General features: G+C 50.9%; 1 protein-coding gene across 1 annotated transcript in view; it reads left to right on the top strand.

Moving 5' to 3' along the window:
* The window catches only part of CABLES1 (Cdk5 and Abl enzyme substrate 1), a 111,556-nt gene extending 95,205 nt beyond the window's left edge, over nt 1-16,351 (top strand). The window contains 4 exon segments of the mRNA XM_058277543.2: nt 41-144; nt 11,788-11,894; nt 12,913-13,120; nt 14,969-16,351. Of these exon segments, the coding sequence (XP_058133526.1) occupies nt 41-144; nt 11,788-11,894; nt 12,913-13,120; nt 14,969-15,109 (560 nt within the window). The 3' untranslated portion in view covers nt 15,110-16,351.
* The last annotated feature ends 7,432 nt before the right edge of the window (nt 16,352-23,783 follow it).

Genomic DNA, 23,783 nt, shown 5'->3' on the forward strand with positions numbered 1-23,783 from the left:
TCCCAGGGCCCCTAATCATTATTTTATATGTGACCTTCAGGTAGTAGCCTGGGAGACTTTATGGACTATGATCCAAATCTTTTGGATGATCCCCAGTGGCCTTGCGGCAAGCACAAACGCGTTCTCATCTTCCCTTCGTACATGGTGAGTAGAGCTGGTGAAAGTTGCTCTGCGCATGTGTACCTGGCACAGTTCTGCCTGTGGCTTGCTTGCATTGTGGAGGGTCTGCTCTGCCTGAGGCTGGGGGGCTCTGGGGGAGGGGCCTGCTCAGAGACCGCCCTGCCTGCCCTTCCTGAGCGGTTCCGCTGTGTCCTTTGCTTAGGGAAGGACGGGCAGCCGCCCAGCATGCAGGGCTCTGCCGCTACCTGGCTGGTGGGTGGAGGAGGCTGGGCCGCCAGTGTCCATAAAAACTCCTGGCTCAGGTCCAGGGAGCCCCCCTCGGGGGGCATGTGCGGGCTTGGGCGTTCACGGGCTGTCACGGGGAGCGACGAGTTCAGGGTGGGCTGTTTCGAGTGCCTCGGTCTTCACTGGGAGCAACTATTTGGCACCCAGGCTCAGGATGACAGAATTATCTCTTGGGAAAGTTGAAAGTAGGACAATGTGGGTGTTAAATGCAAAAAGCTTTCCTTGCCGTTTTTATTTCACGGACGTTTCCTGTTTTTCCCTTTGCGTAATTTCGGTTTCTGCTTTTGGCTGACCACCACTGCCCACAGCTAGGGGCTGCCATTTCTCCAAGGCCAGCAGGGACGTGAAGGGGTCCGGTAGACTTTCCTGGGGCCCACCTGCCCGACTCGGAGGCAAGCAGAGCCCTGCTGCCGTGGGAGGGGCGGGACTGGGCTTGCGGGGAGAGCCGAGGGCCGGGCCCCCCACGTGCAGCACCAGGTGGGAGAGCTGGACCCCAGCGCGCCCCAGTCCCCGCCCCCCAGCCTGGCCTGACTTCTGCCCAGATGTGGCAGGCAGGGCTGAGCACTTCCTCCTCTGGGGCCCTCCCCTCTCCCCAGCCTGTGCTGTTCCCAGAAGCCCTGGCCTCGGGAGCCAGGCAGGGAGGGTCCTCTTTCTGTTTTAGGTTCCTGCCTCTGCCAAAGCCAGGGTGGGAGCCAGCCCCACGGAGTCAAAGGCCCCCAAGGCGAGCCTTCGGCATGGGGCTCACTTCAGAGAAGCACCAGGAGGAACTCGGGCCGGCCAGTTCCCTTAGGCACAGATCCTCTTCCCGAAATTTGGCAAATAGCTCAGCCGTCATTCCCACGTGCTACGCTTAGTCAGACTGAGTTTCCAAAGGCGCTTAGTTTTAAATTGCCCCTCCTCCTCACTGCCCCATCCTTGCTGCCCCCCACCCCAACGCTGAGAGCAAAACCATGGCCGTGCCTAGGTATGCTCTTCTACCCTGTGACCTGTGAGACTGCCTCCTTCTTTCTAAGAAGCCTTGGCTCACTCATCTTTGCTTCTCCCCGGGGCCAGAACAAATTCAGTGTTCAGTACATGACCAGAATCATCGTCCCGGTGTGAAGAAGGGCGCGGCCAGGAAGGTGGCAGCGGGTCTCAGCATAAGGATTCTTCCCGAGGTTCACTGCTTTGAGTAAGTCGGGCAGAAGCTGTGGCTCAGGTAGCCCAAGGAGGCGCTCACAGTTGCATCTCCAGCTGCAGCGCCCTTTCACTGCCTGTCAGCCCTGAATTCTCCCTCACTCAGCAGTCTGTGGCCAAACTGCTGACACAAGAGTAGGGCGCAAGATAGTTCCTTGGGCCAACAGTTTAACTCGTTTCTAGGTAAGTGAGCGCAGGAGCGTGCGCTGCTTTTGCTGGATGCCAGGGCTTGGCAGGGCGCTCTTCTCTAGACGTGTCTGGTGAGAACCTTGACCTCCCCCTTTTGTCATCCTGGTATCTCTCACTGGTGCCAGATCTGCTATTTTTTTTCTTTAAATGATTTCCTTTTAAGCTCTTGGGGCGTGTGTGTGTGTGTGTGTACACACAAGGATTTTTCCTCGGACAGTGTGCCAAGCTGATTTGCCAAGTCAGCACATACGTCCTGCCCTCCTCACCTCATATTCCCACATGGATCATTTTTCATTTCACCACGTTGAATCTACGGTCCGTGCTTCCTGTAACAGTCCGTTTTTTTTTTAGAGAATGAAATTGCCCGTGAGCTACATTTGCCTGGTCAGCTCCATACGATCTACATCTCCTTCTATTCTGGTCATGGATAAAACGTGGGAAATCCACTTTTCAACGTTCTCATCCAAGCCGTGAACACGCGTGTCACGTGCTGCCAAGAGCCTACACCCAGCTCCCGGGGCACCCCCACCCATCCAGCAGGCGTGGCTAACGGGGCCGTGCGCGTGGATTTGCACTGAACTTGAAGGGCCAAGATCGTGGGGTCTTTTGTTTGTTTGTTTCCTTCATTTTCATGTGTTGAGTAGCAGATAGAGAATTCACCCACTCAGCAAGTACTGATTGAGGGCCCTCCTGTGTGCCCGGCACTGAACTAGGTGCTTATACAGTGGAGGACAAAGGAGCCAGGAGCCCCTCCTTGTTGGTGTTTTAACATAGGCAGCAAATAAAAAACCAGTCACCACAGCTGTGAGAAAGGTTCAGAAGGAGCCATCTCGGGAAAGAGGTAGGGGGTGGCGGGAGGGCTGGGAGTGGGGGCCCCGCAGCAGGCTTCAAGGGAGGCTCCCCCGAGGAAGCAGCAAGCACGGAGGGGCGGGAGGGAGCAGCCGTGCCGGGTTCTGGTAGGGAGAGCCCTGTGTGAAGGACGCTGATTGTGTAAAATTGGTATTTTTAACAGTAGAAGTAACTGCCCTTCCAGCTACACGTGTGTCCACACATGCACACGGGCGAGTGTCAGACCTGTAAAAGGCGGCCTCCTCCCTGCTCGCAGACACCAGGCCTGGGAGCCGCGCCTGCAATAGGCTGGCGACCACCAGGCTGGCAGGAAGAACCCCAGGGTTGAGGACCCCCAGGCGGATGGGGCAGCTGTGCTGGACACAGACCCGGCCTCCACCTCCTCATTCCTGCTGCGGTGGGAGCTGTCACTGCTGGCAGGGCAAGCCCCCTCCCTGTGCCCCTGGCCCCCACCCCCCCACACACCGTCTCTCCAGGGCTTCTAGCCTATGCTTGGTGATGGGGGAAGGCAACATGCCTGCTGGATCCGTTTACTTTTCTCTTTTCATATTAAGGTGTGATTTACCTATGATCAGATGCATCCATTTAAAATGCCTGGTTCCATGGATTTTGTAAGCACCACTCTGAACAAGATAAAGAACCCTTCCATCCTGCCAGCCCACCCCTTCTCCCTGCAGAATTTACTCTTCTGAGTTCTACCACCATAGAGTATAACTTTTTCTGGAACCTCATAGAAATGGCATCATACAGGCTGTAAGCTCTGTCTTCTTTCACATGGCTGATCTGTGTGATGCACCCAAGCCGGGTGCCTCAGTAGGTTTATGGTTTTTAGTTGATGCACAGTGTTCCCTGGTACAGACATAAGTTTGTTTCTTTATCTTCTGATGGGCATTTGGATGGTTTCCTGTTGGGGTATATCATGGACATTACTACTATGAATATTTTTGAACATGGCTATTTGCGGACAAATATTTTCATTTTTCTTTGATAAATACCTGAGAGTATCTGAACATGGACTCAGTGCAGTTAGCCAGCCAGGATGGAGCTGGATATATATTTTCACTCAAGTTTGTTTGAAGTGTAACATTTAAAGGCCACTCTGCTGCAGACCCTGCCACAGTCAACACGTACCTTAAAGTTGAAGGGTTCCAGAGGTGAACGTTTGTTTGAGTCTCGGAACCCTGATAGTACAGAGTTGGAGTTGGACCCTTTTCACAGCTGGCCCTGCATTTGTAGTTACATGTGTATTTTTTTTTTTTTTTGGCTTTGATCGGTGCAAATCACTGCCACTATTAAACCATTGTGAGAAGGCAAAGGTGAGATTTTGAACTAAAACAAGAAAATCACTGGGGCCAGCTGCCTGTGGCTTTGGCCCCCCCCAGTGTCACAAGCTGACCCCAAAAGTCGAAAGTCTGCTCAGCATCCCAGCGGCCCATGCTCTTGCAGGGAGCCAGCTCTAACGAGGAATTTCTCAGGAGCACAGAGGAGGAGCTGGGGAGCCTGGAGGCAGGCCCAACCTTTCCCTGCTTCCTGGGCTGCTCGGCTTGTAATTAAAAGTTCATTAGAAAGAGGTTAATTGTGATTATAGGGCCTGGCAACTGAAGTCCGTAGTGGTTTCCTTTTTTCCTTTATGGGTGTGGAGAGCAATTAAGAGGAGAAAGTAAGTGAGAGGGCTGAGAAAAATTTGAATGGATTTCTGAATCTTTTTCCTTGCTCAAGAAGAAATCCCTCACACTGTTTTGACATCAGAGAAAAAACCCATCAGCAGTCTTTATCTTATCTATAGCTGTTGAAATCTCAAGTATTATGCCAGTTGCTTTATTTACTTGAGAAAACCCCTCCCTCCACCCTCTCATCTCCCCAGTATTGTGGGAATGTATCTTAGAATTTAATTTTTCATTGCAGTGTAAGGTGCTAAGCAGTAGGAATATGTGCTCACTTAAAGGAAGACTGCTTCAGTCTTCTGTGTGATGGGTGATTTGACTCTGTACCTCTGTTTTCATTTTGAAGTGAAAGCTATCTTGATGGCTCAGGTGTTCACCTGTAGTAGGGTAGATTTGTAGTGAAGCTAAAGCAGCTGGAGGCCCAGGGCCCCTCACTTGTCATGGCCTCTTCCAAGGCTCTGGGAATGATCCAGATTTAGAGAGGCATGAAGCGTATTCAGTTTGGGCGGCCCTCTTCAAGGAAAAGAAGGCACCATTACAAAAGTCCAATGGCTAGGAACCTCCCAAGATCTGAAAGAGGCTGGGGGGGAGAGGGCTGTAGCTTTACCAACTTCAAGGAAACATCTCCCTGCTCTACCTGCCTACCTGGAGGGTGGGAATGGAGTCGTGACATCTTTGAGGCTGCCAGGCTTTCATTGCTTGTGTTAAAATGCTTTTTTGGATTGTGATTTTTTTTTCTTCTTAATAACAGATAATTAACATACCATAAATTCATGCATTTAAAGTGTACAATTCAGTGGTTTTTAGTATAGTTACAGAGTTGTGCAACTATCTCTATAATTAATTGCTGAACATTTTCATCGCCCCAAAAGAGAAGCTCCATACCCCTAAGACATGGCCTTTAATTCCCTACCCTCCAAGCCCTAGGCAACCACTAACCTACTTTCTTTTGCTTTAGATTACCCTATTCTTGACAGTTCATGTAAATGGAATCATAATATGTGGTCTTTGTGTCTGGCTTCTTTTATTTGACATGTTTTCAAGGTTGACCCATATTATAGCAAGTATCATTATTGTGGCGTTTTTTTAAGAAATCACCTTTTCTTATAATAATCCAAAATGAACTATGAGCTCTACATTTGACCAAAGATGTTGCAACAGCCTGCTACTTTTCTATGTATTTGTCTCAGACTTTTTTAGTAATCATTTCGTGATTGTTAATGATAGTCCATATGCAGCTCATTGGCCCACATGCTGAAGTCGCTGTTTTTAACGCCAACATTTAAGAGTGCATCCCCGTCCTATCGGGGTGTGTACCACATCCAGCGAGGGTCATTGCCAGTGGGTGGAGACACTCCTCCAGATGTTTCTGTAATGCCAGGTACAGGCTTGACAAATACCTTGAAACAAGTGCTTTGTACTCCCTGGTACCTCCGTGTGCTGGCGTAAACCTGAAGCAAAGACAACTTCCCATTTGTTCCTCTCCTCGATACGCATGCCATTTTAGCAAGGGGGAGGGAAGGAGAGTAAATCCAGGATTATATATTTGGAATCCAATGGATAGAAATAGAAACAAATGCAAAGTAAGGCTGAGTGGGCTTGGCTCATTCCAATGGTTTCCCTATGATTTACGTCCTTAGGGAAGCAGATGAAGTGCATAGAACAGCTGAGATGCCCATCTGTTGGTGGTTAGACAGATTGAGTCGAGGGCCGCCTCTCTGCTTTAATGACCTTAGCAAGCACAGAACATCTGCTTTCCCAGTGCCTGGCATGCCGATGGCTCGGGCCAGCTGAAGCTGATTGGCCCTAGTTTTGCAGTGGACGTGAGTGCTGGAAGGAGCTATGGAGGTCATGGATCAAGTCCCTTGTCCTTTTCCCGGGCACGGAAACAGGCGCAGAGAGGTCTCGCAGCTCTGGTAGCCCTGGGCGTAGAAACCTGCTCCCTTGGGATGTTCCTAGGCCCAAGAGGTTCTCTGACCCCAAGAACAGTCACAGAAATTCCTAGAGAGATGTGAAGGGCAGGAGACGGGGCTCTACTGGGCCCTCGAAGTAGAAGCACCGTTTGTGTTGTCCCCGGCTCTGAGCCCCTGGTTGTTCCCCGTGATTGTTAGCGGGGTGTGCGTACCCCGCCTCCACCTGCAGTCTCAGATTCGCCCTCTCCTGGTGTACCCCAGCTCCACCCTGCAGAGCCTTCGCTGTACAGCATTAGACCTGGTGCTCTGGGCCGCGATGGGGCCCAAGCTCAGGCCCATGCTCCCCTCTCGTCATGAGCCAAGCTTGCATTTGTTTTTATAAAAAGCAAAAGTTATCTCACTGGCTCTGCAAAGAGATGTGATGAAAGCTTCCAGCTAAATGAGCTACAGTCTTTTCTGTTCGCTCAGAAGTGATTGGGGGTGTCACCTTCCACACTGGGCCCTCCTAACTCCACTTCTCTCTGGTGGGGCAGCCTGGGCAGGGAGGCGTCTCCCCGGTCTGCATCTCGGCGGCCTCCTCCCTGCGGGCTGACCATCCCCCCCTTCCCCTTTGCGCAGCTGTGTATACACAGCTTCCCTGCAGCCGGCCGCTGCGAGAAAGTACATGCAAGCGACCTCTCACCCCCAGAGAGAACTGCCACCTCTGCAAAACGCCAGTGCCATGGCGCTGGCGCCTGCCCCATGACCTAGAATTTAGGTACCGCTGAAAACAGTGGTCGCTTGGACTGTCCCCGACCAGGCGGAAACCACAGTCTAATTAGCACTTTGATTGATAGCACTGTGCGCAGGCAAAGCCTGGGCACTGCCCGGTTTTTAAAGCCATACAATTAGACTGGTAGGTGCAAGAAAACAAAGCCTGGGCCCAACTTGTAATCTACCCTCTCAAGCCAAAAAGAACGAGAGACTGGGGATCCACTCTATCCCCGTACCTGCAACACATCTCGCAGTGCTGCCTCCTCAGCTTGCCCCTCCCCTGGGCCTGGACGAGGCTTGGGAGGGCCCGTCTCTACAGGCGCTGCCCTCAGGCTCCCTGTACGTAGGTGGCACCGAGTGGAGCAATCTCAGCGCCTGTGCCCCGGGCAGCTTCCCAGGTGACCGTGAGAACTCGTCTCCCCTAGAATCTGCTAGAGGCTGCCCTGGGCTCAACGGGTGATGAATCCAGTACCCAGAGCGTGGCAGGCCAGGCCAGCCTGCCACAGTGGGTCTCGGGGTCCTGCGTGCATTGCCTGGCCCTATCTGATCATTGCTGGGGGGATGAGGTGGCACCCACTCAGTGTCCTGATGGTGTGTCCATGCAGCTGAGTGTGGGGGGAACTTGGAGCAGCACCCCTAGATGTGCTAGCACCCACAGCTTTCAACAGAGAGGCTTTGAGGACACTGGAACAGCCAGGTGAGGAAACCGAGGCCCAGAGAGGTTAATCACCTAGCAGTAGGTCGCCAAGCTACTGCGTGGCAGAGTTGGCGCTCAGAGCCAGGAGTTCTGTCTGCAGAGCCTGCACTTCCTCACTGAGCTGCAGCAGGGACAAAAGCAAGTTGAAGAGAGGGCTTCTCAACAGACACGGGAGGCAGAAAGAAGCAGAGACACGGAGAGTGCCCGGAACTAGGAACGCTTGCTTCCACCAAGGCCAAGGCCTGCCTCCTGGTGCAGAGCCTGGGAGACCCAAGCAGGGCAGAGCTCAGCCGGGCAGCGAGCACCTTCTCCCTGGTGAGCAGGCTTTCCTGTCTCTTGGGCAGCCTAAGGGACTCAGAGACTGACGTGCACATTTTACTACCGTCTTCTTACCCCACACACCAATCTTCACCCCCAAAACAGCTGTAAGCCCCCACACTGGAAACGCCTCCTGCGCTCCCCATTCACACAGCCTCTTCCATGAAGCCTTGGGCTTTCCCAAAGCTGGACCCAGCTGGCCTCTGGCCACCCCACCCTGCGCACCCTCCCCAGTGGCGTGCCACACTGGGTGTGCTTCCTCCCTTTGCCACTCCTGTCTTGAGGACAGCTAGGCCGCAGCTGCCAGCCATCGGTGGTCGGGAAATTGGGCACCATGCAAAGAGAGGCTGCTGGTGCATGAGACGCAGGTGCTGTTGCCTAATTGAGAAGACTGAGGGGCAATTCTGGCCCAAGAAACAGCTACCTCTGGGCCTAGACACAAAGAAGGAGTTTTGCAGAGACCCCAACCCAAAATGTAATAAGTCTAGTTTAGAAAAGCCTCAAAGCATTCCAGGGAAGGCCAAACAGATGAGTGGGAAGGTCAGTCACTGGCCATGGCCCTGCAGCCACACATTCCACAAGCAGAAGGAAACGGGCACAGATGCAGAACGCCACTGCTGCCGCACCTGCAGGCGGCAGAGCTGGATGCTGGAGAATTCCACCACTCCAAGAACTCCATGGCTTTGCCATCCTGACCACTGCCCAGGACACCACGTTCTGGGTGCCAGCCGTGGGCCAAGGGCCCCTCAGCATCAGCTCCCTGACCCCCTCCACCCCTTCCCCTTCCACCCCCAGTCCCGGGACCTGTTGGGACAGGAACACATATTTCCACTCATCTCGCCATCAGGAGAAGCAGGTCCAGCACTGAATCGCAAAAGTTAGAACAGCTGCTGGTACGTCAGGCCCTTGCCCACCTCGGAGGCTGCAGGCCGAGTTGTTACATGCACAGGATCACTCCAAAGCCAGATTGGTCAGGAAACGGCATGTAAGGGTGCAGGGGCCAGACCTGGTGCTCTGGTAGACCGGTGCCATTTGTGCTTTTGGGGGAATCATCCCACATCTCCCCATGCTCAGGTTCAAGACCATGGTGGTAAAGGCCACGTATGAGAGTACGGTGTGTGCGTCAGCTGTGGTTCCGTTGCAAAGTGTAAAGTCCACTCGTGACAGCGTAAGAAGAAAGTGCACAGGCACTGAAGAGCTTGTAGCATCCCTGGGAAGGCAGAATTTCAGGAGCTCCTCTTGCAGCCACACTGCACAGCCGGGCCCCCAGAGCCCCTGCCTCACATTCTGTGTGACCAGGGCACTGCCTACTGGCAGGGAAGCTGGCACTAGCTGCCAGATCCAGAACATGCGGCAACTGCAGCAACTGGCTTCACCCACCCTAGTCTACGCTGGCAAAATGGGTGCCTTTGCCTTGCCTCTTGACACCCAGTGCTAGTGATGGGGCTTGGGACTCCCACTGCAGCTCCCCTTGCCAGCAGAAGCACCACCTCTGCTTCCATTCCACCTTCTCAAATGAGCGTATCTGGTACGAAGAACCCAGACTGTTCAAATCCTAGCAGCAAAGGAGTCTGGAAAACAGCTATTTGCTCTCCAGCCTCCAGTGCAGTGGGGCCTCCCACTGGCCCAACCAGGGCATAAAGCGAAAGTGATTTAACAGGGGGAGCAGCCTGACCCCGTGAGTTTAGGGAGGACGACCCTGCGGAAGTCCTATCACAAGCCAAGCCACAAGCGGGTGCTCGCCAAGCCGGGAATCTGATTGGCAAGTCCACAAACGCCCGTGAGCATGAAGATCACCTGGGAGAGTCTTCACGATGCCTGGCCCAGGCCCCACCTCAGCCTCTGATTCAGCAGGACTGGAGCAGAGCCCAGATCTGCTACCATCTCTTCCTTTTGTTCTTAAGATAAAATTTCCTCAAGATAAACCTATGAAATAGCCCCATCAGGTTTTCCGAGTCTCATTGCGGAGAAGAGGAAGGTGAGGCTTGGCGAGGCTGAGCAACGCTCTCCAGGTTGCCAACCTGCTGGAGGTGGACCAGGGGCCGGAGGCCAGACCCGACCGCCATCCGGAACCTTCCAGCTACCTACTCTGTTCCGGGTCTGTGAGAGCCTTCTGAGTAGAGAACTGTTCTCCACCACTCAGTTCAGTCTGAGCAAAAGAAAAGCAAAAAGGTCGTGGGTGTGGCCACCGGGGCCCAGGGTTCCAGGGCTGGCCCTGCTTCCAGCTTGCCAAGCTCCAGGGAAGCCAGCCCACCTACTAGACCTCACAGCAGAATGAGGGGTATGGGGAACAGGTCAGAACCTTCTTTTTTGGCAGTGGAAGGCTTCTTTCAAGGGGTGTTTTGCATGTATCTAAATGTAAGAGCTAAGAGCAAAGCTGCTCGGCCTGCTGCAGCGGAGGGCGCGAGGAGCCCCTCCTTCTACCCCATCTGCCCCCTCTGGGCACTTCGCAGAGCACAGTCCGAAAACCTAAATCATCAGTGAGCAACAGGATCGCCACTGCCTGGGGCTTCTGGGGCGTCTGCCCCCACAAAGGCAGGCGGCTTTTTGCTCAAGCCTGCTCACACCATGACAAACACCTGACTTTTGGGCAGAACAGACCATCTAGGGAGTCTGGGATGTAGGTGGGGGGAATGTGTGTGGCTGGATATTTTAGGAAGCAGAAGAGTAGGCTGATGGGTCCAGCATCTCCCAAAGTCTCCAGCTTTGCTCGAGTAAGGTGATTGCTTCTAGCTGGCCAGTCCTGGCTCCTGGAAAGCATACCCTTGAAGAGCAGGGACGAGACTGGGCGGCACCCAGCAAAGGACCCTGTGTCATTCAGAATTAAATAGCACAGGGCTCGGAGGGGCAATGAAACCGAGTATCGAGAAAGGTCTCGAGCCAAATTTAAGGACAGATAGAATTTCAAGGAAGAGGAGGGGGACCTCAAGGTCTAAGGGGCTAGCAGCTTAACGTTTATTAGTCGCTTGCTGTGTGTCAAGTGCTGTACAGAGGACTTTTCATATAATTGTCAGCCCCTATGAAGAAGGTACTGCTGCTGTTTTTATTTTACAAATGGGGAGCCTGAGGTCTGGGGACATTAAATAAGTGTCCCAAATCCCACATTCTTAAACGCTGCCCAACCTGAGCGACTCCCCTCCCTGTCCGGGGCTGACTTTGGTGGTCAAGAGGCTGCTTTTTCTAAACGCTGCTTTTCCCTGCCCGTGGCGGCTGTTTGATTTTCCCTCCACACGTGCCACTGCCCCCTCGGGCTCCAGGATTCAGCAGAGCCCTCGTTTTGTGGCTGTCACCCGAGCTTTCCTGCTGCTTCCTGGTCTGGGAAGTTGTAAATTGGTCATAACGTACACACAATCCTTCCACAAATACCCGCTTTTTTTTTTTTTTTTTAAGATTTTTAAATTTATTTCTCTCCCCTTCCCCGCCCCGTTGTCTGCTCTCTGTGTCCATTCGCTGTGTGTTCTTCTGTGTCCACTTGTATTCTTTGTCAGCAGCACCGGGAATCTGTGTTTTCTTTTTGTTGCGTCATCTTGTTGCATCAGCTCTCCATGTGTGCGGCCCCACTCCTGGGCAGGCTGCACTTTTGTTGCACATGGCAGCTCTCCTTATGGGGCGCACTCCTTGCACGTGGGGCTCCCCTGCGTGGCACAGCACCCCCCTTGTGCGCATCAGCACTGTACATGGGCCAGCTCCACACGGGTCAGCAGGCCCTGGGTTTGGACCCTGGACCTCCCGTGTGGTAGGCAGATGCTCCATCCATTGAGCCAAATCCACTTCCCAATGCCTCCCTTTTAAGGAGTGACCTGTGTTAACCTGTGTGTTTCAGACCACGGTCATTGACTACGTGAAGCCATCGGACCTCAAGAAGGACATGAACGAGACCTTCAAGGAGAAGTTCCCTCACATTAAGTTGACGCTCAGCAAGATAAGGAGGTACGTGAGGGTCAGCGGCCACTTGAGCTTTCCCTCCAAGCCCCTCTCCCGGAATGCAGAAAGCTCATGTTCTGTGATGGTCCTTTCTCTTGTGGAAGAGTGAAACATGGTCACGTTCAGTAAAAAGGGACTTGTCCGATGCTGGCTGACCTGTGCCTTGGTGTGGTGGGCAGCCAGGGAGGCGGGATAGAGGTCGAGGTCCTGACACAGATTTGACAGGGACCTCAGGTGAAAGAAGCATTTCACCCCATCTGCCCCCACCAGTCCAGCAAGACGTGTCACTGAAATCTCAGGAGGAGACCATCCCGTTCCCTGCTTGCTCAAATGTAAACAAAGCAAAAGAGAAAGGAGCTGGTAGAGTAGTTTGAGATAACCCTTTGCCGGCAATACTCCATCTAGAGGTTGGCAGATAAACCTTATCTTTATGCAGTCATAACAAAGTAAACAGCCAAAACAAAGTCGGGTCCCTAGTTCTCCCCTAAAAGTGATTAGATCAACTTTGTGGTGACCCACATCATCCCCCGCAAGGAGAGAAAAGAACATCTGGCTCCATCTGGCCAGGGAGAGAATATTCAGCAGGTACCCGATTGGTTTCTACAATTTTCTCTCTGGAATGATCCTCCTTCCCCAAAGGGTGTCCCTCTCTAACTTTGGGCAGCTCTGCTCCCGGTTTCCAGAGGGGCTCTCAGACATTTGCTCATGTCCAGTAAGGTCCTTCTGCATCGCAGGTCACTTCCCCAGAGCCCTGGCTCAGCACTGTCCCCTCCGGGTGTCGGCCACACTGCATGGCTGCTTCTGGGGTGAGAATACAGTCAGCGTGGGTGGGTTAGTAACAAGACAGTCAGAAGCCCCGCTACGTTAACCAGGCCCCCACTCACATGGCACCCTTCCCGCTCCTCGGCATTTAATCCCATTCCACCCCGCCCTTCCAGGAGTGAACAGGAGAATACGCTTCAAGAGGGAATGCCCTTTCTTGTGTGCCACCTGACACTCCCCACCCCTTCCCATCTTTCTCTAGTCTGAAGCGAGAGATGCGGAAACTTGCTCAGGAGGACTGTGGCTTCGAGGAGCCCACTGTGGCCATGGCTTTCGTCTACTTTGAGAAGCTTGCCCTCAAGGGAAAGCTAAACAAACAGAACCGGAAGCTTTGTGCTGGCGCGTGCGTGCTGCTCGCCGCCAAAATTGGAAGCGACCTCAAAAAGCACGAAGTCAAGCATCTAATTGATGTAAGTGACCCCGCGTCCCACTGGCTGGAGCGCACACATTCCGATCCAGTGCTCAACCCCGGGTTGGTGACCCCGCGCCGGAGGATTCTGAGGCTTAGCATGTAGCGGGGGGAGTCCTGCCTGTGGTCCCTCCCGGGTGCCCCATGTCAGGCTGTCTGAGGACAGAGGATGATCCAGATTGAGGCACCACGACGGCTGCGGATGCCGCTGCGATGGCAAGGGAACTTGTTGCAGTGAGAGCCTCCAGACAGGGACCCCAGCAGCTTTCCCTGCTGACTCAGCTGCCTCCTCTCTGGGAAAAAGTATGGGTTTCACTTGGGGTGAGTCGTTTTAAAGGAGAGCCCCTGTCAAAGCCAGGAAATGCTGACCTCCTTGGACTGATCTGTGAGTGCACCGTATGTCTGTCCAGCTATCTCCAGTGGCAACAGAACAAGAGGAGAAAGGATGCTAATGTAGATGTTCCACACACACACACAGGAGTGTTCTTTAGGTCAGTACTTTGCTTATTTTAAGAAATGGTATGAAGTCATCTAGCTGGGTCAATAAATACTTTAGGAACAAGCAGTCGATCATTGGAAACCAAAGCTGAGCTGAGAATCGATAGGCTTACATAGATATATGCTGAACTAATGACTCTTTAGAGGAAACATGTATTAATAACAATTATAAGTGATGATATGCACATTTAATCAGAGTAATACACCACACAGCAAATGCTGAACTAATGACGCCACGCAGCAAATGCTGAACTTACGACTCTTTAGAGGAAACATGTATTAATAACAATTATAAGTGATGAGATGCACATTTAATCGAGTAATAGGCCACACAGCAAATGCTAATAGGATTAATGCAGAACAGCACGGTCATGGCTCGACAAGCTCTCTGCAGGAGCAATTGCCCTAGCGCAAGACCGCAACCCAGTTAAACTCTGAATGCTGTTGCCAGCTGCTCTTTAGCTAGATTTTTTTTGTTGTTAAGGAAAAAGCCACAGCAGGTTGTACCCTAGTGAAAAGGAGGCCTTCCTTACCCTCAGCCTGGTGCTTCCCCTCCACTTCCAACTCCAGCAGCCCCACTGGTGGGTGGATGGAGCCAGAAAGGGAGATGGAGCCGCGGGGCTCGCGGCCCGTTCAGATGCGCAGTAGCCGTCTGAGATGACACCTCACCAGGACTCAGCTCCTGGTCTGTAAAATGCCTGTCACTGAACTACATAGTCAGCTCAACCCATTCTGATTTTACTGCACGGTTCTTGAGGACAAGTGGCTGTATTTTCAGTCTTGACGGTAAGCCTGAGTAACCCAGTTGTAACCAGATAGGATTCTGATTCCCAGTTGGATTTGAACCTCTACTCGGCAATTCACTGCCCAATGTGGTCGTGGACACGCCCGTGGAGCCCGTTTTCTCCTCTGTCAAATGGAGATGGATTTAACCTCAGCCTTGTAAGGCTACTGAGAGAATTAAATGGCACCGTGAGATCCAAAAGGTTCAATTCCTTCACCCCCAGGATAGAGGGCAGGAAGCACAACTCTTCCTCCACAAAGTCTACAAAGTCTTGCCCATAAGAGTTTCTCCATAAGATATTACACTTGGAGAAAGGCTAGGATTTTTTTTTTTTTTAGGTGTTGGGGTTGGGCATTGAACCTGGGACCTCAAAAGTGAGAAGCCGGCGCTCAACCACCAAGTCACATCGGTTCATTGGCGCTTTCATTTGTTCGCTTGTTGTTTGCTTTTTTAGGAGGCGCCGGGACCTGAACCTGGGACCTCCCGTGTGGGAAGCAGGCGCTCAACCTCCAAGCCCCATCTGCTCCTGGATTTTGATATTTTAAATTTTCTTTGATTTTGTTGCAGAAACTAGAAGAGAAGTTCCGACTGAATAGACGAGAACTGATTGCCTTTGAATTCCCAGTGTTGGTGGCCTTGGAATTTGCTCTTCATTTGCCAGAACATGAAGTCATGCCCCACTACAGACGCCTGGTCCAGAACTCCTAGCCCAGGCCCCGAGGAGGGGGCGGGGACTTTGGCTCTGAGCCCTGCGGGGCAGCGCTGACTACTGGAAATGCAAAAAACAGAACTCTAAACACCAAACCTTCTTTTCCCTCTCAACATGTTTTTGGGTAGAAGCAGTACCGGAAACTTTTCTGGGAGTGTTCCATCTGGCTAGCCGAGATGAACTGTGGGCCGTTGACTCCTCGGAGCAAGGGAAGGAGGGAGAGGTGCGCTGGAGCCAAAGGAGGGAGAGCAGAGACCCATTGCAGCTCTCCGCTAGCAGGAATTCTCAGCCACCCTGTCCCGTTTTCCTCTCTGGCGCACACAGACCTTGCCAGCTTGGTCTAGGGCCTTCTCCAGCTTGTTCCAACGCAGAGCGTGAAGTGGTAGAGCGGAGGAGGAGGAAAGTTGGGGGGAAGCTTTTAAAAGATGCCCAGAGTGTCAAAAGAGTGTGCCAATCTATTTTTATATCAGCCATAGGAAGCGCACTTTCCTGGGGCGGGGAGGGGGGGACTCTGAGAGGTCCTATATCAGTCCTGGACCCCCAAGGCCATCCCCACACTTTATAGAGCAGCCTGCACCTTGGGTCATAAAGCAGGCTGACCTTGCGAAATTACTTCTAGATAATTTTTGAATGATGATCACTTTCTCAGGACCAGACTGTTTGACACCTTCTGCCCGTTAGGAAATGATATTGTTTCTGCTACTGCTACTGCTACTACAATGACCGGGACAAAGGAAACAAGTGTTCAGAACTGGAGCTGGTGACGTGGCGAAGGCGTCAAGTAGGACGCGCCCCGCTACCCTTCTGAGGTCCAGCATTTCCGAGTGTGCATAGATGAACCTTTGCACTTTTCCCACTGTGGAGATGGTTGGGGTTGCACTCCATGGTGTACATACCATGCTCTATGTTAGAGTGCAGAATAAGCACATTTGTTGTGCTATATGTAAAAAAAAAAAGTGTTTTATAAAAATCAAGAGTAGGGACAAGATACGATTGGTGTTTTGAGGCGTTTTAAGCTGAAGTGGAGGCGATGAAGGAGGCAGTGGCTCTATTCATGATTGCCACATGCCCAGGGCTGCTAGTGCAGAATCGTTTTAATCGATCAGTTCCAGTGGTAGCCGTGACGTGGACTGACTCGGTGGCACAACCTGCTCCGAGGCACTTTGCCTCCTGGCAGCACGAGAGAGGGGCCAGTGGAGGCATACCTGCTGGAAGAAAGCCTTCTGTAAAAAAAAAAAAAATTACATGTTTTGTTTTATATGTACATGTATGTGTATGTGGATACACATATCTCACCAATAGGCCGGTGCCCGGCCTGTATTGCTAACTCACCCGCCACCACCACCAGCTCAGATTTCACATATAGATTCTAGTTAGGTCACAGATTCATAGCTTATCGAATCACCTGGGGAAGCCAGTGTAGACAGTTTTAGTTAGCAGAGTGTGAATGAATCTGGTAGTCCAACGGAATGCAGAAATTCGAGCAGCAGCAGCTGGTGAGAGGGATGACAGAATACTGGGCTGCTTCAGAGTCTTCGATGAACTGAGTTTAGTCCTCAGTATTTTGCTAACAAATGTCCTTAGCCAGGATCAGCTTTTGTCCATTTGTTAGGCGGGATATAATCAACTGACCTCGTAGACTGACCTAAAGCTAGACCAACTAATCTTTCAGGAGCACTTACTGGTTGTGAGGCAAATTGGGAAGGACAGAGTGTTTAGAGCATCTCCATTGCCGTGAGCTACAAAATGCCCCGACCTTCTTAGGTTCTTGGGCCCAAATACAGAGTGTGGATTTTGCCCGTCACCTTGCTCCTTGCTCTGCCCACCCAGCCCCTGGTGGGTGCCTGGCAGGTAGAAAGCCTTTCTAAAAGTCAGGACCACCGGCCTCTCAAAGTTGCCTCCAGAGCCCCCACTGTCCGTTTGCCTGGAGTATCTTGCCAAGCTCGGGGGGAATGTCTGATCGTTGATAGGCCCCCCAGCCCAGGCATGGGCTGTGTCTTAAAACCAGGCTCTATAGTCTTAAATTTGAGGGAGAGGGGTTTTTGGGATTTAGCATTTATGAGATAGACTCAAGAAGCTTTTATTTTTTAAAAGACTGTTTTAAACTCTATTTTGGCCAATGGATTTGTTGTGGGGGGAATTTTCTTGATTCAAATTTAGTGGGGGGAGGGGAGCAGAGAATGAAAGCATTTTGTTAACATGCCTCCTTTTGCTTGTCCATAATAGGAGCTTTCTGATAGCCAAGGAGGAGGGTGAGGGGCATAGGTCATTGCCAGAGTTTCCCCTGTGATGGGGTGCACGCCACATAATTCAAGCACCTAACAGCTAGGTGTCAAGGAAGCAGCGAGGATACTCAACAGACTGGTTCTAGAAGATTCTAAGGCTCAGCCCATTGGCTGAGTTTTCTCCTTTCACCCCATAGGACAGTTCTGGCCCTTTTCCAAGTCCCACTCCTTCCCAGGCTGCCCTGATGTCTCTGCCAACTCTCTCCATGCACAAATATTTGTAGAGATGACCTTACCAGCTATGTGACCTGGGGTCCTCAGAGCCAGCCTGGGGTGGGATTCCAGGGCTCCTCTCCTCATAGTCAGCCCTAATAAGTCAGATGAGAGTAAGTCAGATGAGAGTTGGGAACCAACAAGCAGAAAGGTTGGTAGAGCGCCCCTTGGGAGGAAGTGGACAGCAGGGGGCGCTGTCTGGGAGCAGGCCCATTGTACACCCCACCTGGGCTGGGTTCTGGTCGACCCCCAGTGTACTTGCCCTCATGGACTGAGCTCTGGTCAGCCCAGTACAGTAGGTAGAAATCACTTTAGCCCCTTCTTCCACCACACTAAAATCTAATATCAAAACAGGAAATCCATACCAAAAGCAAATGCTGTTTGTCTTCCTCAGCTTTTTTGTGATTTAAAAAAAAATTCCCCTACCATCAATTTTGCTGTCATCATTCAGCAGGCTCAGTTCAGGGAGGCCAGCTAACTCCACAAATCACTCGGTACCACATCCCCTCCCTCACTGGCTGGGGAGCAGGGGAGGTTTGAAGTTGCTTCCCCTCCTTGTTACTCCTTCCTGTCCCCTCCATCCCCCAACAGCAAATAAAACGGCTTAATGTTCTTGCTGTTGATTTCCTTATCTCTCTCTCTCTCTGACATTTCCGGTTCAGAGCTAAACATTCCCTCCGCTAGCCCTGGCCACCTCAGATACCTCAATTACAACCCACAACAGTCTTACTCCCCCTTGCAATTTACCAATGGGGGGGGGGCTGGAGAATGAAAGTAAACTTGAGCCTGGTACCTTGTTACCTGGATATTGTTATCTGTTGTTTCATGGAAGAAATCCTAGTAAAGGGGCTTTTAGAAGGCAGTGGGGTGGGAGGAGAATCCCCAGGGTTCACCTTTCCCAGGGGCAGCCCTGCACCAGGTCATAAACATCAAGAATATAAATCTGGAGTTACATGTCGTTAACACTAAAACGAAAAGTGGCTTCTCGTAGTGCAACTGCGTGGCAGAACTGAAGTAAAAGGCAGTAAAAGTGGAAAATGATAGATACTGGCTTACCTCAGAGATACTGAGGGCTCGGTTCCAGACCACCACAAGGAAGCAAGCACAAGAATTTTTTGGTTTCCCAGTGCACATAAAAGTTGCATTTACACTATGCTATAGGCTATTAAGTGTGCAATAGCATTATGTACATTAAAAAACTTCTGAAAAATTGCTAATCATCTGAGCCTTCAGCAAGTCCTAATTGCTTTGCTGGTGGAGGAGCTTGCCTTGATGTTGACAGCTGTTGACAGATGAGGGTGGTGACTGCCGAAGGTCAGGGTGGCTGGCAATTTATTTTTTTTACAATGATGAAGTTTGTCGCATAATTGACTCTTTCTGTCATGAAAAATTTTTCTGTAACATATTGTAGAGTTCGATAGCGCTTGACCAACAGTAGAATTTCTTTCAAAATTGGAGTCAATCTTCTCAAAGCCTGCTGCTGTTCATCAACTAAGTTGATTTAATATTCCAAATCCTTTATTGTCATTTCAACATTGTTCATAGGATCTTCACCAGGAGTGGATCCCATCTCAAGAAATCACTTTCTTTGCTCATCCATAAGAAGCAACTCCTCATCCATTCAAGTTTTATTATGAGAATGAAGCAATTTAGTCACAGTTTCAGATTCCACTTCTAGTTCTTTTGCTGTTTCTAACACATTTGCAGGTACTTCCTGTACAGAAGCCTTGGACCCCTCAAAGTCATCCATGGGGTTGGAATCCCCAAATTATTGTGAATGTTGATATCTTGATCCCTTCCCATGAATCGTGGATGTTTTTCATGGCATCTAAAATAGTGACTCCTTTCCAGAAGGTTTTCTGTTGATCTTTCCCAGATCCATCAGAGGGATCATCGATGGCAGCTATAGTCTTATGAAATGTATTTCTTAAATAAGACTTGAAAGTAGAACTGACTTGAGCCATGGGCTGCAGAATGGATGCTGTGTTAGCAGGCATGAAAACAACATTCATCTCGTTACACATCATCAGAGCTCTTGGATGACCAGGTGTGTTTTAGTTTCCTGGGCTGCTCAAAGCCATACTATGATATGAGTTTGATTTAAATAACGTGAATTTATTCACTTATGCTCAGAGTCCAGGAAAATGTCCAAATCAAGACTTCATCAAGATGACGATGTGTTCTTTCCAAAGTCCAGCTGGCGGCAATCCTTGGCAGCTCTGCCATGTAGTGAGACACATGATGGCATCTGCTGGTCTCTTCCTTCTTTTCTGGGTTTCACTGTTTTCAGCGTTGAGTGTCTGTTGCTTTCTCTCTGTATTCATTCTGTTTATAGAGGACTTCAGTAAGAGGGTTAAGAGTCTTGCTGAATGAGATGCAGCATGCCTTAACTGAAGTACTCTCGCCAAAAGATCCTACTTAAATGGTACCACACCCATAGGAATGGATTAGATTTTAAAGACATGATTTTCTGGGGTACATACAGCTTCAAAGCACCACAAGGTACATTGTCAATGAGCAGTCATTTTTTGAAAAGAATCTTTTTTTCCAGAGCAGTAGGTCTGAACAGTGGGCTTAATTAAAATACTCAGTAAATCATGTTGTAAACTGATGTGTTGTCATCCAGGCTTTGTTGTTTCATTGATAGAGCACAGGAAGAATAGATTTAACGTCATTCTTAAGGGCCCTAGCATTTTCAGAATGGTAACTGAGCATTGGCAGTCAACTTAGAGTCATCAGCTGCATTAGCCCCTAACAAGGGAATCAGTCTGCCTTTGTAGATTTGAAGCCAGGCATTGACTTCTCCTCTCTACCTATGAAAATCCTAGATGTCACCTTCCAGTAGAAGGCTGTTTTGTCTACAGTGAAAATCTGTTGTTTAGTGTAGCCCCCTTCACCAAGTTATCTTCGCTAGAACTTCTGGATAACTTGCTGCTTCACCTTATATTTTTATGTCATGGAGACAGCTTCTTTCCTTAAGCCTCATTTCTTCTGCAGCTTCCTCACCTCTCTCAGCCTTCGGAGAATTGAAGAGAGTTAGGGCCTTGCTCTAGATTAGGCTTTGGGAATATTGTGGCTGGTTTGATCTTCTATCCAGTCTGCTCAAACTTTCTCCATATCAACAATAAGACTTTTGCTTTCTTATCATTAGCAATGTTGACTCAAGTAGCACTTTTAATTTCCTTTAAGAACTTTTCCCTTGCATTCACAACTTGGCTAACTTGTTTGGCACAAGAGACCTAACTTCAGCCTATCTCAAATTTCAAAATGCCTTCCTCAGTAAGCTTAATCATTTCTAGCTTTTGATTTAAAGAGCGAGGTGTGACTCCTCCTTTCACTTGGATACTTAGAAGCCATGGTAGGGTTATTAATTGGCCTAATTTCAATATTGTTATGTCTTAGGAAATGTGGGGGGCAGTTGGGGGAGAGGGAGCAAGACAGGGAACAGCTCAGTGGAACAGTCTGAGTACACGCATTTATCAGTTAAGTTTACCATCTTCCATGGGCCATCTTTTGTAGCACCCCCAAACAATTACAATTGTAACATCAGAGATCACTGGTGACATCACCAGAACAGACATCAATAATAATGAAAAGGTTTGAAATACTGCAAGCATTATGTGACACAGCTATGGAGTAAGCACATGCTGTTGGAAAAATGGCACCCATGGACTTGCTTGACATGGTTGCCAGGAACTTTGATTTGTAAAAAATGCAATATCTGCAAAGCACAATAAAATGAAATGCAAGAAAATGAGATATGCCTGTAAAGGGACTGATTCTTATCACCAGTTCTTCGCGCACACGAGTGCACCAGGCAAAAGAGACCCAATCCAGAATTGGGGAAAGGGTACTATCTTAGAAAACCCTCTGCCCCCGTAAAGGACCATTCAGACTTCTAAAGGCTTCTAATAGATATTCCAGAAAGTCGAAATGTAGGGCTGGTTGGACCATAAAGATACGTCTGGCGAGTACTGTGCTTCCCTGTGTTACTCTCAGATCTTGTGCTACCATCTTGCTATGCAAAGTGTGGGCCCTGGACCAGGAGCAATAGAATCTGCATTGTAACCAGATCCCTTGGTGGTTTGTTTGCATATTAAAATCTCCTCCATCTGCAGAACTCCAGCTCTGGCTGGAAGCCCCAGGAGGCACCTCTGCAGTCACTAGGTCACTAACACAATACCATTTCCCCCCATCACCTAGCACAGTGACTGCATGGGGAATTCACCAAATAAATGTTGGTTGAATTGAATGGCTCTTCATAAAACAATAGCTCCATTGGGCGGACTGTTCTCCAGTTGCATCCCTGAATCAATTCTCTGCTCCGAGCCCTGGAGCCCCTACCACCAGGTCCCTCGCCTTCCAGCTTCCAGGAGGGTTCTGTTGAGAGGGGAACCGACAGGAAATCAGAGAGCAGGAGGGGGAAAGAGGTCCAGATATGAACCCCACAGCCTGGTCCGCAGAGCCTTTCCATCCTTCTTGGCACCTTAACCTATCCACACCCCCATAAATAGCTCCTTCACTGAACTCACTTCAGTGACCCCCAAAGGAGCCAGTTTGACTGACTGGTAATGAGCCTGACCTTGACGCAGCCCTCTGCAGTACTGTGATGTCCAGGCCCCATCCACATGCGCAGGAAAAGGCATTCTGGCCCTACTGTGCACCCTCTTGGACCCTTGGAGTTCTTGGGCGCTCTCTCTTGAGGGGCCTCTGAACAGGGGCGGAGCAGTAAAGCCGAGACAAGAGAAAACCCAGTCGGTCCCATGGGGAGGCCGGATGGCAGGTTCTGCCAGAACCACTCACGATAAATGATTTTTCCAAAATCCCCGGCTTCAAGGCAAAGGAAGCAGATCCCTTTTGAGGTGTCCCTAGAAGTCCCTGGTGGAACCTACACACTATTTTATGAGTGTCAAAGCCAGATATGATTTTTTTTCCTAAGGCTGCCATCTCCCTTGAACCCAATGCTCATTTTTCTTTGCAAAATGAAAAACAAGCCACAAATGGAATAGATTACTTCCCCCTCTCCTGTACCTAAAGAGTAGCAGAAACCGTTTTCAAAGGAGGCTTGGGGGCAAAATAAATTTCCTGGGAAACCCGAGCAGCCAGAGGAGGGGGCGGGGAAGGGAGGGGGCAGTTTTCCTGGAGCAGCCTCGAGGCCCCCCGGGGGCTGCCGGCTCTGGGAGAGGCAGGCGGGGTCAGAAAGCACAGGCTCAGCGCCAGAGGGACGGGAGCGGTCTGCCCCGCAGGGGGAAAAGTGCCCTCCGGGTCGGAGGGGTTCTGGGAGGATCCAGTGAGATAACCAACGTCTGGCCCAGGCCTTGGCAGCTAGTAGGCGCCCAATACATGCTCGCTCAATGGAAACAACTCTTAATATTAACCTCCCACTAAAGCTGAGTAAGGAAAACCAAAATCCTGCTACAGAAGAAAATACTGTAGCACAGATATGTTCAAGGACCAAAGGGGAAAACAGCACACCTCATTTGGGGTCACAGGGCCTGGTGGCCGGAGCCGCCGCGCAGGGCACAACGGAGCCGAGCCCTGGCGCATGCCCAGGGCACCCAACTGGGGGGGGTGACACCCACCGAATCGTGCTCCCAGGCAAGCCTGGGGGAACGGCGCCTTTCAGATTGTCCTGCCTGGAAGGGGTGATGTTCTGCCACGCAGCCAGAGGATGGTCTCCCCTTGATGCTTCAGAGCGACTGTAGGGAGGCAGGAAGGGTGAGCAGAGGGCAGGGTCCCGGGAACGCCTGGCGTCCCTGGAGCCCAATGAGTTGAGCTGAACTTGGAGGGGCTCGTTCATTTTCGACCCCTCCCTGCAGAGTCCCAGAAGGCAGGTTCGCTGTCGGGAGACGAGGAGGCCTTGACATCTCCCCCAGGACCCTAGAGTTCCAGAAGAAACGAGACAAGTGCCGTGCAGGATGCAGAGGAACAGCTTGAGCTGCGATGAAGGGAGGCCACAGGGCCCCAACTGCCCTGAGAAAAGAGGAGGGGCTGGGAGAGGCAGGGGGGGGAAGGAAGGCATGGGGGGCTCTGCACGGGCCAGGCCTCTAACACCTTCACCTGGGGAAGCCGGGCAGGTGTTCCCCTCTTGCAAGGGTTCAGGGCCAGGAGTTTTGACAAGCTCATTAACACCTGATAGCCATTTCCAAAGCTTGTTCCTAGCTCCTCTCCTACT

The sequence above is a fragment of the Dasypus novemcinctus genome, chromosome 16 (genome assembly GCF_030445035.2).
Source record: "Dasypus novemcinctus isolate mDasNov1 chromosome 16, mDasNov1.1.hap2, whole genome shotgun sequence".
In the NCBI taxonomy this organism is placed as follows: domain Eukaryota; kingdom Metazoa; phylum Chordata; class Mammalia; order Cingulata; family Dasypodidae; genus Dasypus; species Dasypus novemcinctus.